Genomic DNA, 13433 nt, shown 5'->3' with positions numbered 1-13433 from the left:
CCTCAGTACAATCGTTTAGGTTTTTTAAAGTGTGTGTTTATGTTTTATTTCCTTGTTTTCTTCTTTTTAAATGTTTAATATACTCATGCCTCAAGATTCATAATATTTTTAAAGGTTGGCCACAGTGTTTCCTGATGTTCAGTGACAATATTTAATATTCTCTCCGGCTTTTCTTCAGGCCACGTTTTCTTTTACTTCATTTTGTGGAGACCCTCGTTTTCAGAGAATTCCTAAATATCCTGCTAAACACACCTGTAGATCATAATTATGAATAGCAGAAATCTCTTTTTCACAGGCTAGTTATTACATTTCCTCCCCCTTGGAATTCTGTAATTTCTCAATTATATAGATGAATATAGTGTGTAAACATTTGCTAGAAAGTTACTTTATTCCTTATCACTGAAGACTTTCCAGTTTGGTACACAAATGCTTATTTTAAATAAATATTCTTAATACTCCCTATAATTCTTTTTGTTTGCTCTTTTGTCTCTTAATAATGCTAATATGACTTCATTGGGTCATGTGTTTATCAAGATTATTTTATATGTATTTTTTCTAAGACATAAATTTTTTATTTTAATATTTTTCCTCTCTCATTGATGTGTTTATTTAGTTATTTAGTTATGGGGACTTTTAGTTTGGTCAAAACAGTATAAGTGATCCATATAATTTACCAGAGGTAGTTTCTAGAGGGAAGTGTTCCTTGTTGTCTTGCTTTCCATCTTCTTACTGTAAAATCCAGACCCTGATACCTCTTTCCTGACCAATGGCTTCTGCCTTCTGTTTAGGAGCTTGCTCTTTCTCTTCTTGTTCCACTTCCTGCTACACAGTGGTGTCAGCATTATCCCTTTAAAATACAAATTTGATCATGTTAACGGCCTTGCTCTGGAACCCCTTGTCTCTCCCCCTTTGGATATAGAATAATATAAACTACTAGTGTTTATTAATCATAGTGCTGAGTTTTTTATAAACATCAAGTAATTTAATTTTGATAAGAACCATTAAAAGTTAATATTCCTGTTGATCTTTGAGAGGTTAAGCAGCTTATGTAAGGTGCTGTAGTTGGTAGGTTGCAAAGCTTGAACCCAGCTCTGTTGATGCCAAGCTTCTCTGTTTGTATGGTCCCTGTTGGGCTCCTGTGTACTTTTTGCCTTCTTTCTACCCACCCCCTTCATTCTCCAATCGTAGGGGTCCACTGACTTATTTTCTCGTTTACCTTGTACTTTCTCAATGATGACCCTTTCACTTTCACTTTCTGCCCATGGAAACCTTGCTTCTGTTTTTATGATTCTGCTCAAATATCACTGTTGAAGTGATTGTCTACATTCCCAGTTAAAGTTTTTATTCCCTCTTCTAGAATTATATTTTTCATTCTTGGCATTTCTCTTATGTTATATATTTGTTTTATTTCTCTTTCTACTAGATTGTAAGCCCCTGGAAGGCAAAGACTGACTGTCTTACCTTTACAAACCATAGGGCCTTACATTTAGAGGACGTGAATTTTTTTTAAGTGAATTTTTTAAATGAGTTTTATTCATACAAATACTTTGTTAGAGATTTTATAAGGATGGAATGTGAAATCCTTTTTATTAATCCTTAAGAATTATTGCAGCTAAGTTATGGGGATGTTTTACTCCCCATTAGATGTTTTCTAATTTAATAATAACTAAATCAAATTTAATAACATTTCAATTTTAAATTAAAGTTTAATGAAAATAATTTTTTATTTATTTTATTTATTTATTATTTTTTTTGCGGTACACGGGCCTCTCGCTGTTGTGGCTTCTCCCGTTGCGGAGCACAGGCTCCAGACGCACAGGCTCAGCAGCCATGGCTTACAGGCCCAGCCACTCCACGGCATATGGGATCTTCCCGGACCGGGGCACGAACCCGTGTCCCCTGCATCGGCAGGCAGACTCTCAACCACTGCCCCACCAGGGAAGCTCCTGAAAATAATTTTTGATTCTATATTTTTTACTCTTTTCAATGGAAAAGTTTTAAGCTGTTAGAGATAGGTTTAAAGCATATTATGAGGTTTTATAAATATTGGTAACTCAAATAATTGAAAAGAGAATGAGCATTATAAAAATTCTAAATATTTCTGCACTTTTTCATTATTTACTCAGTAGGTTTTTAAAAATGCAAATAAACCTTAAAATTTCTAATTAAGTCATTATTTTCAATTCTTAAAAATTCAACTTTTTCCCAAAAAACTGAGACTTCTTTAGAGATAAGTGTAAGAATTTTTAATGGGAAAATTAAGGTCACAAAATAAGATGAAGCTAGGTTGGTATCTGCACCTAAAACACATGCCATAAGATCCTAGACTGATGTTAGAATTAGGCTACAAATTAAGGCTTGGCCTTTTGCAGTGGGCAAAGTAAACAAGAAAACATGATTAGTTACATGATCAAATTGTTCATATTATAAAACCAACCAGAGAAATTTCTTTTATGGGTCCTCACAAAGAAGGGCTACTATATGAAGTAGGTGAACCATCCTCAGCAACATCCCTGCAAAAATGCGTTTACAGTTTAGTGTGACAAATATATATCAGGCCATTCAGGGCAGGACAGTGACATACTGTATAGTTCGTTAAAGGATATTCTCTGAGGAGTCAAAATAAATCAGTGAGAGTATACAGTTTTGAAATCAACTAAAGAAATAGGAACTATCTGGAGCAGCATTTCGCAAGGTACTGATAGTTTGGAAAATGGTCTTTTTTTTTTTTTTTTTTTTGTGGTATGCAGGCCTCTCTCTGCTGTGGCCCCTCCCGTTGTGGAGCACAGGCTCCGGACGCGCAGGCTCAGCGGCCATGGCTCACGGGCCCAGCCGCTCCGCGGCATGTGGGATCCTCCCAGACCGGGGCGCGAACCCGGTTCCCCTGCATCGGCAGGCGGACGCGCAACCACTGCGCCACCAGGGAAGCCCTGGAAAATGGTCTTTTAAAAAATTGTTTTAAAAATTAAAGTTATTTTGTAAGGCAAGTACTTAAAGTTGTCTCTTAAACAACTTTATTAGCTATAAAACATTTTAGACTCACACCTTCATATTTTAGTCCTTGGTATACTAATCCCCAGAGTGTCTAAGTAATGTAGTCACAAAATGTAGAAGCCTTGAAATATTTACCCATAGGGCATATGTCAACAGATCTGTAAGTCTCCTGCTCTGGGCAAAGATTTTTTGAAAAGAAAGCTACCATAAAGAATCATGTATTTGTAATTACAGTGAGTATATTAAAGAAAATATTAGATAAACGCTGGGAACTATAGGTCCATTTGGCAGAAATGTAGGGATTGGTACTCCTGTGACTGTAGTTTGGGAATTACTGATCTTCTACCAGCACTATTCAATAGAATTTACTGTGATGATGGAAGTGTTCTATATCTCCACTGTCCAAAATGGTAGCCAGTAGCTAAGGTGGTGATTGAGCACATGGAATGTGGCTAGAGTGATTGAGGAACTAAACTTTTAATTTATTTAACTTTAATTAAATTTAAATAACTGCATGTGGCTGGTAGCTAACTGTATGGGAAGCTCAGTTCTAGAGGACAGGAAAGACTGCTTATCTTTCAGGCTTTGTAAGAGAAGCACTAAGTTCAAGATTGTATTCTCCATCAGTAACTGAATAAAGAAATTCTGTACTTCTAAGAGACACATGTTTTAAGATAATCAGTGTTTATTTATATTGCTTACTTTTATATTTTTGAACTTGAGAATTAACCAGGATGCTTGAGCACATGGTCGATCTTTTTGGATATTAATAGAATTGTTAGCAAATAGTGTTAGGCTAAAAACTACATTTAAAATTATTTTATAAGGTTGAGACATTTACTTATAAAAATAGAAGGCTGTAGGTATACTGATACAGGACTATTTTCCTGCAGTTTCCAGAGTGTGGATTCTTTGGCATGTATGACAAAATTCTTCTCTTTCGTCATGACATGAACTCAGAAAATATTTTGCAGCTGATTACCTCAGCAGATGAAATACATGAAGGAGACCTAGTAGAAGTTGTTCTTTCAGGTAAGTAGTTTATTTTGTTGCCTTTCTTTTCAACGAGCCTTATTTTTTTGCATTTAACTAAATGCTGTGTTCAGTTATACTTTGTATTACAGTTGCTTACTTCTTTCATATATAATAATGGTTACTATGTGATTTTTACTTTCAGGAAGGTTATATCACAGATGAGAAAGTAGGAAAATAAGCCCTGAATTACTTATTTGAGTGTTACTAAGCTAAGGGAATTATCAATTGAACCAGAAGAGGAATACGTTCATCTTTTGAGTCAAAGAAATAAAACAATTACACTGAAATTCTGGTCCCTTTCCCCATTTCTGTGAAGAGCATAGAAGAGAATTAGGGTTCAGAAAAGAAAATGAGAGAAAAAGGAGAAATAATGGAGATGTGGAAGAGGAAACTGCAATACTGGTTGATTCCATGACTTATATAATGCTCCTTTTTGTTCTCTGTGGACATTTTCTTATTCTCTCCTTTCCTCTCTCACCCATTCTTGCTATCCATTGTTCTTTAGCTCCTGCTATTATCTCATCCAACAAGTGGGCAGGATTGTTAGTGAGAAGTGTAAAGGAACAAAGAATGTATATAGTAGGCCTGCAAAACTTCTTGTTTGGCAGCAAAGGAAAGAGGGAGGAAGAGAGGAGAAGGGGAGGGAGGAAAGGAAAGAAATGGAAGAGAAAGAAAGGAAGGAAAGCCAGTCAAGAGTCCAGAGTCCTGCCACCATTTTTTTTCCTCTTCCCAAATCCATATTTGCAGCCTGTTCTTGAGATCTTCTGTGACCATCACCTTTCCTTATTAGTCTCTTATCCTTCCCATTCATCTTCTCTACCACAACCCCAAATTCTGTACACATCGCAATCCTTGTCTTTCTTTTCACTCCAGAGGGGCTTCACTCCCGGTCCTCCCTGGAGGTCATGCTCACATCTATTCCTCTCTTGCCCTGGACCCTACATCAGGCCACGGGGATATCCACTAATGACCTGCAGGTGGTGTTGAGAGGATGTCTGATGGTGGTTGCGTCTGCTGCTGTTGACTTGCCCACAGAGGGGAGAAGAGTCTCTTTATCCTAACCACTAGGACTCTGGAGAACAGACAGAGTGTATCCTGGGATCCTAAATTAGAACTGAGTGTGTTTCCCACAGAAACATTGCTATAACTTAATGTTAAGTTCCGCAATTTTTTTTTAACTTTAGTGTTCTATTTCCCAGTACATTATAAGTTAAATAGTTTTTAACTAGCTAAAATAAATCTTGACAATTATTTGCAATGTTATCACTCCGAGAAAATGCTTTTGGAGGTCAAAATACCTACCTATAGACCTACTTTTGGAGCTCAAATTATTTGAAGTTGGTGAAGTTCCTAAAATAGAGTTTGAAAACCACAGTATTAGCAGCTGAAAATAATTTATTTTTATGGTCAGATGAAACTTTCAGAAAAAATAGATTCTGTGTACTTTGACAAATGAATATTGTCAATGTTCTTAATCTCATCACAATTACAAGTACAGGGTTTATTTGAATATTTTTCTTTTTTAAAAGCTTTGGCCACAGTAGAAGACTTTCAGATTCGTCCACATACTCTCTATGTACATTCTTACAAAGCTCCTACTTTTTGTGATTACTGTGGTGAGATGCTCTGGGGATTGGTACGTCAGGGACTGAAATGTGAAGGTATGTGTTCTAAATTTTTGTTTCATTTGAAATAGGATTTCACATTTGCGTTCAGTAATCGTCAATGAAAAAACAAGATCATTGGTAGTGACTAGGTAGTACCCAGGGTTTAGAATTGGAGAGGTATGGTTATCCTGTATTAGAATTACCAGGGGGTGAGATGCAGTTGCACATTTCTGATGAGTCAATAAATTTTTTCTGTAAAGGGCCAGACAGTACATATTTTAAATTTTGCTGGCCATGTGGTCTCTTTACAATGACTTAACTTTGCTGTTGTATTGATAGCATGAAAATAGCCATAGACAGGTTGTAAACAAATGAGCATGCTGTGTTCCAATAAAATTATTTATGAACACTGGAATCTGAATTTAATATAATTTTCATGTGTCATAGGAGGAATTTGGTACACAGTCCACAGTTTGCTGAAGTTCTTTAAGCCAGAGGTTCTCAGACTTTATCGTGTATCAGAATCACCTGGAGGACTTGTTGAAACATACTTAGCTAGGCCCCATCCCCAAAGTTTTTGATTCAGTAGGTCTGTGGTGGAGCCCAGTAATTTAGATTTCTAAGAAATTCTCAGGTGCTGCCTTGGGAAGCACACTTGAAGAAACCACTGCTTTAGCCAACTTAACCTTTCTAAATAACCTTTCTACACGTTTCCTATTCTTCTTAGCTTGTCATCTGGGTTCTTCATTAGGATAACTATTGCTGCCAGAGAAAATAAATAAAAGAAGCACCTATTTTTTTATGTACACACTTATAAAGTTTAAAAATTTTTTTTAACCTTTTAAAATATATTTAGGCTGTGGATTAAATTACCATAAACGATGTGCCTTCAAGATTCCAAATAACTGTAGTGGTGTAAGAAAGAGACGTCTGTCAAATGTATCCCTGCCAGGACCTGGCCTCTCAGTTCCGAGACCCCTGCAGACTGAATATGTAGCCCTTCCCACTGAAGAGGTATGTATTCTAAGGTAATAGAGGGCATTTTACTACTTACTCCTTATGTTTCTGCAGGATATATAACATCATCTTAAAACATAAGTTATATACTAAAAAATAGTAACATTCCTACACTTAAGAAACTTAAAATGTATTACTGTAACAGGGCTTACCAATAGTCATGAATTGCATTTTGTATACTTTGTGATAACCTTATCACTTGGACCACAAGATCAACCTCCTAACCAGTATCCGGACTCCTGGTATCCACACTTCACTACAGCTTAATATACAACAACTCTGATTAGATCACTCCCCACTAGGACACCTTTATATATTCTATGTTTCCGACAGTCTGTACTATTCATGATTCCCTGAACACACCCTTTCCCCCATACATTTGCTCTTCTTGGTATCTATCCTACATGCTTTTTCCAGACCTACCTCAGCAGCTACCTTACCTGATTCCCCTTTACCTAGAAGTTACTTTTCAGAATGACATAGCACTTTTCAGACCTCCCTAATGGTGTGTATAGCATTCTACCTTAATATCATAGTGTTTGGAGTTTATGATCTCTTTAGAAAGGACAATACTCATGTCTTTGTTTGCCCCACCATGCCCAGCACCATACCTTGTACTTTAGTGGGTACTCACTCATAAGTGAATGAATGTTTGAGTGACACCACTGATCACTGATCCTTAATATTCCAGTGAGGTATATTAGTAGATCTCTATACCATGAGACTGCTGGGACTCAGAACAGTCAAGTGACTTGACTGAAGTCACAGAGCAAATTAGTAAGCAATATTAGAATTCAACCCAGATCTGATTACTTGTAAATCAATGACTTTTCCTCGTATCTTGTACCCCTCAAGGGTAAATGTAGTAGATCAGGGAAGAAAGAAATAACCACCTATTCATTTGGTACTACTTGAAATGACTTCTAGATTACAGTCTTAACATTTAGTTATTTCTATAACCCCTTTGGTCTTCTGTATATTAATGGCAAAATCACGTCTTTGGGCTGTTGTCTTGACACCCTCGTCATAAGATTTTGCTAAACCGAGGCACTGGAGTAAAAGCTTCTGAAATTCTTTCACAAAAATCCCATATTTCCATATTGCGTAGCCCTACTATGAGATTTTTAAAGTAGAAGAAGAATGCTGTAGCATTAGGAACTGAGAGCAAAGAGTGATTATAAACACATACAAAAGCTTGGGGAAAGATTGGTAATAGAAGAGTTAATACATTTTATACACAAACTGCACAGGAAACTTAGCTAAGATTGGGAACTGTAGGATGAACGCATGTTGTTTTGAGAACCCCACAAATGATATTGGTGTCTCAGCCATACCCACTGAGTATTGCAAGGTTTGGAAATGGTAGGACAGAGCCGATGAATAATGTATTATTCATTCATTTATATTTTATCCCAAAGATGAAACTTCCTTAGGGAAATATTAGAAGTAGAGTGACATGTTTGAATTGGTTAGATTGTGCAGGGTATTTTAGAACAAGTAGAAATTGTAGAGAGGAATGTCTCAAGGTTACATTTGTCAGTCCAAGCATGCAGTCTCAAAATTATGAATAAGGTACAGTAAGAGAAGAGCTGAGAGCTCATGGAGGAAAATCAGAGGGAAGAAAGAGTGGTAAAAGAGTATACTCTAAAGGAATGAAGGAGAGATAGCAGTGCGGAGATGGGAGCCATCTGAACCAAGTTTAGAGAAGAACTAACTCTAAGTGGCTGCACAGTAAGAGCCTCATAACTTCTCAGGTGCCAGTCTTCACGCTGGCTGGTTCACTTAGCTTTTCTGTGTAATCCTCACCCCTGTCCTGGAAGGTATAGCTGTTATCCTGATTTTGTACGTAAGGCACGAGGAAAAGTTTCTAAGGAGTCAAGATATTAAATTTCATTGACTACTAGGTAAGAAAAGGCCAGTTGGAGTAGAAGCCTTTGAATCTGACTCTGGGGTTGTCATCGTTTACACGTAAGAAGGCAGCTTCTGTTAGTTTCTGAAGTCAGTCTAAAGGGAATTGAGTAAAGAGATGGAGAGGCAGAAGATAGACTGTTCATTGAATCTGGTTAAAATGGAACCACTGAGATTAGAGAAACCAGAATTGGGTGATGGCTATTTGGAGATGAGAGAGATTAATGTTCATGGCAGTGCATTTGGGAAGTTTTTTTTTTTTTGGCCGTGCTGCACAGCTTGTGGGATCTTAGTTCTCGACCAGGGATCAAACCTGCGCCCTCAGCAGTGAAAGCGCAGAGTCCTAACTACTGGACACCAGGGAATTCCCCATTTGGGAAAATTCCTGAGGGGATAGGACAGAATCAAAGTAGAAAGAAACTCTTGGGCCTAAGTGTACACATAAAAGTAGAGATATTTCTTTCATTGAGTAATGTTCCAAACTCAATTATATATAATTGGGGAATTGCCCCCTTTAAATGCTTTTATTGCCTTTATTGTTTTATATGATTGAGAGTTGGCAATATTGTTATGAAGTTTTTGTGAGCAATACTTCAGCCAAAATTAGTTTAAGCCCACATCGTGGAAATAATTACTTTTAGAAGATTTCTGGCTATACATTAATAAGAAAGAAATAAGAATTTAAGCTAAGCAGTAATTTGTAAAGAGAGACATTAAAGCAAAGTAAGAAAAGAAATTTCCCTCAATTCTAGTTACTCTCATCTGAATGCTCGCATTTTAACCAAGTGCTCTAGGTAATTCTACCGACATTCTCTGTCCTCCAAAATCTGGTTAAGTCTGCTGTACCTTTCCTGCCTTCCTCACTTAATAGATGGTAAACCACTGTTACTGGTAAGATTGCAGTATGTGCCCAGGTATGCTGGGATTGGGAAAAGGTTAAGAATCACTGGACTGGGCTTCCCTGGTGGCGCAGTGGTTGAGAACCCGCCTGCCAATGCAGGGGACATGGGTTCGATCCCTGGTCCCGGAAGATCGCACATGCTGCGGAGCAACTGAGCCCGTGCGCCATAACTACTGAGCCTGTGCTCTAGAGCCTGTGACCCACGGTTCGATCCCTGGTCCAGGAAGATCCCACATGCTGCGGAGCAACTGAGCCCGTGCGCCATAACTACTGAGCCTGTGCTCTAGAGCCTGTGACCCACAAGTACTGAGCCCGCGTGCCACAACTACTGAAGCCCATGCGCCTAGAGCCCGTGCTCCACAACGAGAGAAGACACCGCAATGAGAAGCCTGTGCACTGCAACGAAGAGTAGCCCCTGCTCACCGCAACTAGAGAAAGCCCGCACACAGCAACGAAGACCCAACACAGCCAAAAATAAATAAATGAAATAAATAAATTTATTTTAAAAAAAAAGAAAAAAGAATCACTGGACTGCTATGTAGAAGACCCAGGTCTAAGTTTTGATTTTAATACTAATGCTTTAGTAGTATTAATCCCTTTGAAACTGTTTTTTCGTATGTAGAATAGGGATAATAACATAAATAACTACTTGTACTAGACATGAAAAATTGGGTGGCTCCTACAACCACAGTCCCCTGAATAGTTCCTTATAAACATGCTCTGTACCATGTCCCTGATACCCCAGTCCTAGCAGGACCTGACAAAAGGCAAAACTGGCTAAATCAGCCTTTCCATGTTATATGTTTTAAACTTGAGACAAGCTAAGTAGTAGAAGCAGAAGCAAGAGAAGCACAGTGTTGAGTCACCACTAGACTAGGGGGCCAGGGATGAGCAAAAGCTTAAAGCATCTGTTTCTAGTTCCCACTGGCTGCTTTATCAGCTCTGCAGAATCACTGTGGTGCTCCTTTTGCTGAAGGTGTTTTGTAAATGGAGGAGGGGTGGGCCACACTAGAGCAGGACACCTTAGACTGCTGAAGTATGAAAGTTTGGTTCGTGTTTTAACATTCTTTTTGTACTTTTCTTTTTTTTTTTCAATTTATTTAATTAATTTTTTTGGGCTGTGTTGGGTCTTCATTGCTGTGCGCAGCCCTTCTCTAGTTGCAGCGAGCAGGGGCTACTCTTCATTGTGGGGCTCAGGCTTCTCATTGTGGTGGATTCTCTTGTTGCAGAGCACGGGCTCTAGGCACGCAGGCTCAGTAGTTGTGGCACGCAGGCTTCAGTAGTTGTGGCGCGCGGGCTTCAGTAGTTGCGGCTCGCAGGCTCTAGAGCGCAGGCTCTGTAGTTGTGGCGCATGGGCTTAGTTGCTCCGCGGCATGTGGGATCTTCCCGGAGCAGGGCTCGAACCCGTGTCCCCTGCATTGGCAGGCAGATTCTTAACCACTGCGCCACCAGGGAAGTCCCATCTTTTTGTACTTTTCTTAAACTGCTTCATAATTTTCTTTAGAACATTTCTGGCTACACTTTAGTGAAAAACTATCCATCAGAGGCTGTATCTGTGTTATTTTTATAGTGCTCTCCTCCAATGGTCAGTCCTTTTCTTTTTCCTTCTTCCTACTTTTTTCAAAAAAACCTTTTATTTTCTCCTCCCCTCATTTCTGCTGTATACTTCTCTATCTCTTGGTTTTTTCTGGCTTCTTTTGCTTCTAGTGGTTGAACATATCAATGTACCATGATCCAGCTTCTCTGAGTTACAGACATTACCAGTTATAGAAGGAAGTTCTGGCAGTGAAGATGCAAGCAGCTACAACAAAATCTGTAATACATCTAGGTGGTAGTTAGGTATTTGGATTTTGTTCTTGAGAATATAGACTGTATTCATTTTCATATTTCTGATATAGAGCCTGGCCAGTTATAATCAGTGAATGTTGAATTAATATGATGAACCATACTCATCTGACCTATAATTTAAATTGATTATTTCCTTTGTATACATAGAAAGGTTCATAGTTAAATAATCCATTTATCCCTCAGATTACACAAAAAATTTTACCCAATACCACCTTTAACTTTCCTTTTTGCTCACCGAAGAGAAAAAACCAAAATAACTGGAAAATACTTAAAATATTAAGGAACTTCCTAAAGCATAATTACTAAGGGTAAAGTTGTTTTCGTTTGTATCTGCCATCGTTTGTATCATCATCATTAATTAAATTTAGATTTTCACATGCTTGTTTTAGTATTTGTTAAAATAAATTAGAAAAACTAAGGCTTGTTTCAGAATGTTTTCAGACATTGTATTCAGTAACTCCGTGTGAGCAGCACTAACATTTTCTGAATTTACTTAATTTTCCTGTGATTAATTTCTTGGTAAGGTTTTTGAACATGTTATAAATTCATTTTAAGTTCTGTTTTTTATTTGTAAAATGTCATATGTGCCTGGAAATAATAGTTAATCAGTGAATGCATGTGAGGATGAAAATATCTTTTTTTTTTCTAGCATAAATAATAGCAAAAAAATTCTGCACTTTTCTCATTCAAGGGTTGGTAAGCTAAGCTTCCAGAGGAAACTGCTGAGATGCACATTTTTAGGTTTTTGGCTTTAGTGTTTGAAATAAATGACTTTTGTCATTTATCAGGTCAAGACCTGATCTTAACACTTTGTTTTTAATATCGACTTACGCTTATAGAAATTACTTATGTTTTAGTCACATGTTCACCAGGAACCCAGTAAGAGAATTCCTTCTTGGAGTGGTCGCCCGATTTGGATGGAAAAGATGGTCATGTGCAGGGTAAAAGTTCCACACACATTTGCTGTTCACTCTTATACCCGTCCCACAATATGTCAGTACTGCAAGCGGTTACTGAAAGGCCTCTTTCGCCAAGGAATGCAGTGTAAAGGTAGGATTGGATGTTTTTCTTAAGTAAAATTTATATTTGTTTTTGTTAGCAAATACAGGTTTAAAATATTTTTATTTCAGAAGCATTAAGCAAATACCTGTAAATTGGGCTCATAGTTAACTTAAAAAAGATAAAATTAATATGCATGCACCTGCATGCGACGACTAGTATCTACAATATGTGTATTCTGTACCAGGAGCTGTGCGAAAGAAAAATTAGAGTATAAATAGAAAAACTAGAATTTGGATCTGAGGTGTGGCTGCTTAACACTTGCCAATATGGAACAGTTAGTAAGCAGATAAGCTAATATTTGACCTTAAGTCTTTCTAATTTCAGAGCCAGATACTACCCAAAATATAAAATAATGCCCTCCTCTTGCCATTAAATATTCATACACACACACGCACACCAACATATTACAGGTGTTTTGTTGTTTTGTTTTTTCTAATTATGTAGCTATGGAGCTGTACAAAAATTGTCATTCCAGACAGTAATCACACTGAAATAGGCAGACTATAGTAGAAGCCAGTGGAATTGTAATGGGGACCACCTGTATTTGGATACTAACGCAGAACACTATCATAGTATTCCAAAAACATCTCTTAATGAACTAGGTTTTTAATAGAATAATGGAATAATTTTTTCCTCTAGTTACATAATGTTTTAATGCTTTTTAAAGATGCTTTTATCTTTTTGTCTCATATCTTCTTCTCAGCAGTGCTACACAATTATGTGAAACCAAAATAGAGTTTAAATATGTTTTAAGGCATTGAGCCAGGATAAGATATAAGTAATCTGTCTATAATCTTATGTACTTTTCATGTGATTATTTTAATAGTTCTTGATACTATACTTTTTATATAGAACTATTTGTGGAATTGAATTACCTAGTTTTATCTAGGTAAAATATTAGAGTTGAGATCTTTGCAACAATAAATCCTGTTTACAATGTTGAATCAAATAATTATATGTAAATTTAACTTAAATATATAAGAAAACTTTTCTTGGCAATATATGGCTACATAGGATAATATCAAATAGAGAATAGGTTGTACATTTGTTGCCAATATTTA

General features: G+C 37.2%; 1 protein-coding gene across 3 annotated transcripts in view; it reads left to right on the top strand.

The window, feature by feature from the left end:
* Nucleotides 1-13433, top strand: part of PRKD3 (protein kinase D3) — an 82216-nt gene that overhangs the window by 39674 nt on the left and 29109 nt on the right. For all 3 annotated transcript variants that reach the window (XM_028496567.2, XM_007103384.3, XM_028496566.2), the window contains 4 exons: nt 3888-4026; nt 5559-5690; nt 6493-6650; nt 12168-12360. In XM_028496567.2, the coding sequence (XP_028352368.1) occupies nt 3912-4026; nt 5559-5690; nt 6493-6650; nt 12168-12360 (598 nt within the window). In that variant the 5' untranslated portion in view covers nt 3888-3911. The remainder of the gene's footprint in view (nt 1-3887; nt 4027-5558; nt 5691-6492; nt 6651-12167; nt 12361-13433) is intronic.

The sequence above is a fragment of the Physeter macrocephalus genome, chromosome 12 (assembly GCF_002837175.3).
Source record: "Physeter macrocephalus isolate SW-GA chromosome 12, ASM283717v5, whole genome shotgun sequence".
NCBI classification, from domain to species: Eukaryota; Metazoa; Chordata; class Mammalia; order Artiodactyla; family Physeteridae; genus Physeter; species Physeter macrocephalus.
Note: the sequence above shows the minus strand (reverse complement) of the source record. Positions and strands in the feature narration are given on the sequence as shown.